This window comes from Dromiciops gliroides, chromosome 2 (assembly GCF_019393635.1).
Source record: "Dromiciops gliroides isolate mDroGli1 chromosome 2, mDroGli1.pri, whole genome shotgun sequence".
NCBI classification, from domain to species: Eukaryota; Metazoa; Chordata; class Mammalia; order Microbiotheria; family Microbiotheriidae; genus Dromiciops; species Dromiciops gliroides.
Window position 1 is genome coordinate 344497510 of NC_057862.1, and position 6000 is coordinate 344503509.

Sequence of the window (6000 nt, forward strand, 5' to 3'; positions counted from 1 at the left end):
CACATTGATCACAAATGTAAATGATTCACAAAGAAAGGATGCTTTAAAAAAATTCAGTCTTTATTCTTAAGGATATGACTTAAGTTTGTCAACACAGTGAGTGGCTAAATAATGCCATCACTATCTAATATTTGAGAATTAGTATTGTGATGCATTTTCCTTTGCACACTTGCTTCATGGAGAAAAGAGTCTTCATCAAGCCAAACACAGAATCACCAGAGGCTGGGTTTGAGGTCACTTGGGAGCCACTGACATGTCCCATAGAAAATATGACCTGGTGGCCTGACAAGTTGTTGCCCCCTGAACCAGTTCTTTAAATATGGAGCAGAAAAAGGAGAATAGCACAGCTATTGTCCATAAAAGGAAAAATGACCTGGCCAGATGACCTCTGTAAACAAAACTGTTAAACAGAAACAGTTCTCCAAGAAATGCACCAGCAGATAATGTGTTAATGTTGACAGTCAGGCTTATTATACCCCTGCAGCCCAGGCTCAGCTGTCTCCTTCCTAAGAAAATGTGAGGGGATCTACTTTTAGGTCAGTCAGACAGTAACATTTAGAAGCATGGATCTGTCCAAGGTTCTGAAGAACTCTGACTCACCACAGAAAGGCAGACAAGCTCACCCTCTCATCATGTGTCATCTTTTTTCTTACAGATTCACTCAAAATCTGTCAGTCTTCAGAAGAGATATGGCTGAAGCCCTACGCAGTGATGGCAGCATAGAAGTGGGCAGTTTAGACATGATGAGCTGACCCAATTTCAATGATTCCCATGAAGAATAACATTTTTGAATAGAATCTGGCAGGTTTAGGCCTAAGTATACTGATGTTGGCCGGCCCAGTGGAAATTATTTTTTTTTTTAAAACAATATCTGCATTTTTATAACTCTGGCCTAATTGTAAGAATTTATAAGCGTGAGAACAATGTAAAATCACAGTCTTTGCTTTAAAAAAAAAAAAAGAAGCGTTTTCAACCTTTATATTTGTTCTTGTACTGCTGGAAAATGGTGTAAAAACGATACTTAACCAAAGAACAAAATAAATCCAGGTTTGCTCCAAAATGTGGATTAGTGAATGATTATAAAATCAGAATTCACAAATATTTTTAGAAGAAAAATGAGGGATTCAGCCTTCAACATGGACTACTTTAACTAAAACAGAGAAGCAGAGATTGAGACAAATGCCATTTGAACTTGTTAAATTAATAAAGTTCATTATTTTTCTATGAATATAGAACATTAAATGTTAGAGACGCTGAGATAAGGGCACTTAGAACAGGGCTGGGAGCTCTCTGAGGTGACCCATGGGATTGCTCACAGAGCTCTCCTACACAATGGCATCTGATAAAGCAGAGAGACAGTAATACAATTAAATGACTTACAAACGATGTTTTCTTTTCACTAGCATAAATTTGAAGTGGTTCAGTCTAGAAGAATTAAGCCATGCAATTGCTACATGCAAGAACATTTCTTCAGAAAGAATGAGACGGCTAGCCCCTGAAGCACTGGGCACTGTCAAGCATAAGGCCTTCTGCACTCCCATATAGCTTTAAGTGATTGTGAAAGGGTATGTCTAAAATAGAAAATGCAGCATATCCCTCCTGGCAAGCTCATGGGCCTACCACATTCTTCATTGGTGCCAAAAACAGTGTGTACTGGGTGGGTGGGGTTAAAGTTCAAGACTTAAAAGGATGGAAACTTGCAGTAGGTGAAGAATAATTTGTTTCCATTACCAGACCACTCTGATTACTTTTCCAAGAGAAAGGAAATGCAGATCAATGGGTTAGCCAAAATTCAGGAAACTTAAGAAGCCTGCTTTTTCCATTTGTTCTCTACATGTGATATTATATTAATTCAAAGGAGGCAGCTCCCACCTTATTTTGTACCTTAATGTGATCATGTTCATGGTCCAGCTTAGTAAAATACCACTTTAACAAAACAAACAAAAAAAAGGCCTCTCATTGTCCTTAAACAAAAGGTAAATATGCAGGTTGATGTTGGGATTATTTCTTACCACATGATATTTCTTTAAACCTTTCTGAATATTTCAGTATTTGCAATAGACAGCAGCATACTACAGCAGAATCATTTCAATAACTCTCAGAATCCACATTCTGCTGATGTAAGCATAGGGGGACAGAGAATGGCATACAAAGAATTCTATTTTATTGGCAATTAAGGAATTTGAAATTCCTCAGTTTGTAAAGCAGTTGCCTATTTTTATTGAAGGCATCGAGGTGATCAGCCTCGATAAAGTGAATTAAGAACTTTGTAAAACATCAATTGCTTCAAAGGGGCTTAGTTTAGGAGTCCATCTTTGGGGGGGGGCGGTTTGTTCACATGAATTCTTTTGCCCACAAAATATCTCCTTGAAGTCATAATCCTATTTATGGCAACATGTTTGCTATAAAACAGTTTAGTGCCCTGGAAAAGCATTTTAATTTTGCACTAAAATGTTCAGATGAAAATGATAAGGTGGGGCAGCTAGGTGAAGTAGATAGAGCACCGGCCCTGGAGTCTGAGTTCAAATCTGTCCTCATATACTTGACACTTATTAGCTGTGTGACCCTGGGCAAGTCACTTAACCCCCATTGCCCCCGCAAAAAAAAAAAAATGATAACGTACCCTTGGTTTTTTTTATAACACTGAAGGGATTCACATGATCCAAACATGACCTCCCCACCTACCCCAGCAATCTCAAACTAGTTAATGAAGATGAAGTTGGCTTGAGCTTAAAAACTGATATGGGAAACCATCCTTGACCAGGGCAAGATGTTAAAGGTAGCTCATTGGTGCTGTGGATAAAGCACCAAGAAGGAAGTCTGGAAGACCTGAGTTCAAATCCTGCCACCCAACTTTAGCAACTCTATGTTACTTCATCTTTATCTGCCTAAGTTTCCTTACATAACGATAATATGGAGCAGCTAGGTGGCGCATCAGATGAAGCACTGGCCCTGGATTCAGGAGGACCTGAGTTCAAATCCAGTCTCAGACACTTGATACTTACAAGCTGTGTGAGCCTGGGCAAGTCACTTAACCCTCACTGCCCCACAAAAAAAAAAAAAAAAAAGATGATAATAGCACCTACCTCTCCCAGGGTTATTGTGAGGAGGAATAGGTAATATTTCAAAGTGTTTTGCAAACCTTAGAGTGCTGTGTAAATGCTAGTTATCTTTAGGCAGGGGTATCTGGGGGAGCATTACTAGTAACAGCTACTGTGAGATCATTCTCACCCCCAGGGTAAGAGACTGAAATTATACCCACATATGATAGAGAAATCATTAGCACCCATTATATAGCACTCTGAATACTTGCAAAACACTTCAAAACATGTTCAGTCCTCACAATGGCCTGGTGGGGTAGATAATAAAAGTGCTCTTATCCCCATTTCCAAAAGAAGAAACTGAGGCTCAAAGGTTAGAACTCAGCTAGTTAGAAGCAGAAGTAGAATTGAAACCCAGACTCTCTTTTTCCATCATACCATACTGCCTCAGTAACCCGCTGAGAAAACATCTACCCATCAAAGAACAACAGAACCGGGGCAGCTAGGTGGCACAGTGGATAGAGCACCGGCCCTGGAGTCAGGAGTACCTGAGTTCAAATAAGGCCTCAGACACTTAACACTTACTAGCTGTGTGACCCTGGGCAAGTCACTTAACCCCAATTGCCTCACTAAAAAAAAAAAGAGAGAGAGAGAGAAAGAACAACAGAACTGTGCTTGCTTCGGCAGCACATATACTAAAATTGGAACGATACAGAGAAGATTAGCATGGCCCCTGCGCAAGGATGACACGCAAATTCGTGAAGCGTTCCATATTATTTTTAAATAAATATATATATATATATATATATATACATATATAAAGAACAACAGAACTAAAAATCGCCCACAGAAATCAGGATAATACACACTGCTGCCTCTCCCCACCCCACCCCCCCAAAAAAATCCACATGAAATCACTCCTGCATATCTTGGAGTGATACACACCCATTCACACTAAGAAATCATGGCCACACCAAGCCAGTTCCCAGGAACCTTAGGACAGTGCTTAGAAATACTTTATAAACAAGTTTGCTTTCCATAAAATGTAGCAATGGCCTTCCCCTCAGCATTGAATGATTAGAATGTAGGTAAATGTGACTGAATCCAGGCTAGAAATCGGATGACACAAAAGAGAAGATTGCCTCACAGAGCTTCCAGCTTCTGCCTCAAAAGTCGACACTGTCCAATGATGAGGCTAACTCTGGCAAGATTATTAGTTCCCCAAAGCTTCATGCCTTGTTTAAATCTGTTTACATGTACTTTAATGTGCGTTTTAAATATCCCAGCCTCTCGGCTCTCTTTTCCTTCCTCAGGAAGTGTCCACAGTAGAGTTCAGAATGTCAATGAAGAGTGAGGATCCCATTACAAGCTTCCAAGAGAATTGTTCTCCATTCTTGGGAGAGAAATTCTTGCTCAAATTATGGGGGGAAACAAAAACTTCCTGGTGAGAGTCTCACAAGTGAGTTCTGAAAAGCTGAACAAACCAAGATCTAAAAATTGACCACCCCCTTGAAAATCCAAAGCACAGTCTGAATAGCATGCCTCATTGGCAGGAACCTGGGTTCATGGGGAGGGAAGGACAGGAAACAGAGGGTCAGGCTTCCTGGGTCCTTCAGTATGAGAAGTGTACTAGGTGGGAAGGTTCTATAGGAAGAGAGAGAAGTATCAGGTTTCCTTGCTGCTTGTGATTTGAAGAGCATGGAAAGTTGCCCTCACACATGGGCTTCTAAAAATTTAGTCGTGGTACCACTGAAATTTCCACATTGGTCTTACTTTGGGGTTAAAAGTACTGAAGACTTCTACTGATACAAAGATAGAATGCAATGGTACGGTGCCTTGTCTTACTTAGGTGACCACAAGCAAATATCTTGACTGCTCTAGACCTCAGTTTCTCCATCTGTAAAATGGACTCAATCTCTAAGGCCCCAGCTCTAATACTCTGTGATTTTGGCTTAGTTCTCTTACTTCTTCTGAGAGAGCTCAGTAAATTGTAAAGCAGTATTGGACCAGAAGGTATTCTTTCCCAGCCTGGACATTGAGGGTGTAGCTTATGGAAAGCTTGGGATTCCACAGAGAAGTCTCTAGGAAAGGGGTTGGGGAAATCTCCCAGAGAAAGGCTTAGGACTTGGCCTTGCTTTGCATATGAGGGTTCCACACAGCAATGGTTCATCCACCGCTATGAATTTTATAAAATAATTCTTTAGAGTTTTTAATGTTTTATTGAGGTGTAAGTTTATGGTGACAGCAAACCTTTCAAACTACAGAGAAATAACATGCCTCCTTGGCATATTAAAAAATAATGTTAGAGTAATGTTAGAGTAGGTTTTACGCATCATAGTTTGGATTGCTGATAAGAGCGCTTCCTTGACAAGATTCTTTTTGAGGTTTACAGAAAGCGTAATAAAATATGTAAGTTACATTTCCACAAACAAAAGCCATAACATAAGTTATTTATAAGCGTGAGATACAAACAGTATCACGATAAATAAACCATAAAGGATACCTGCAACATCCGTCTTAATGTAATTTGCCCAACAAAACTGTTGAAACTAAGTCAAATTTAGTAGAAAAATCTGTCAGGAGGAAAGGAAAGTTGTATAACACAAAATGGGAAAAATGGCAGATGGATCTGAGAAGCAAACAGCATGGTTGTTATAGAAGGTTTAAAAGTGGCCCTTCCTGCCCTGCTGTGCTCCCAGAGGCCCTGACAGCTACAGGAGAATCACTTTCCTTGCCCCAGTGATCTTCACTGGTTACTCTGCACACCCTCTGTTCTCGCCAGGCCACTGACCCTTAGAATTGGAAAGAACTTTAGGGAACATATTGTCCTGTTCTCCCATTTTACAGATGGATGAAATTTGGCATAGCCCAGGTTGAGACATAGAAAAGAAAATAATTGGCAGAGGAAGGGCCAGCTTAACTGTAGCCCAGGAAACCAGACACTAAAAAATATAATTCT

General features: G+C 40.0%; 1 protein-coding gene and 1 non-coding gene across 2 annotated transcripts in view; both read left to right on the forward strand.

The window, feature by feature from the left end:
• The window catches only part of RANBP17 (RAN binding protein 17), a 341266-nt gene extending 340224 nt beyond the window's left edge, over positions 1-1042 (forward strand). Inside the window, 1 exon segment of the mRNA XM_043990154.1 lies at positions 656-1042. Within this exon segment, the coding sequence (XP_043846089.1) occupies positions 656-752 (97 nt within the window). The 3' untranslated portion in view covers positions 753-1042.
• Positions 1043-3712: 2670 nt separating this feature from the next.
• LOC122744754 lies at positions 3713-3819 on the forward strand. The gene has a single exon (XR_006355102.1). It is a non-coding gene; the product is annotated as a U6 spliceosomal RNA (small nuclear RNA).
• Positions 3820-6000: the final 2181 nt, after the last annotated feature.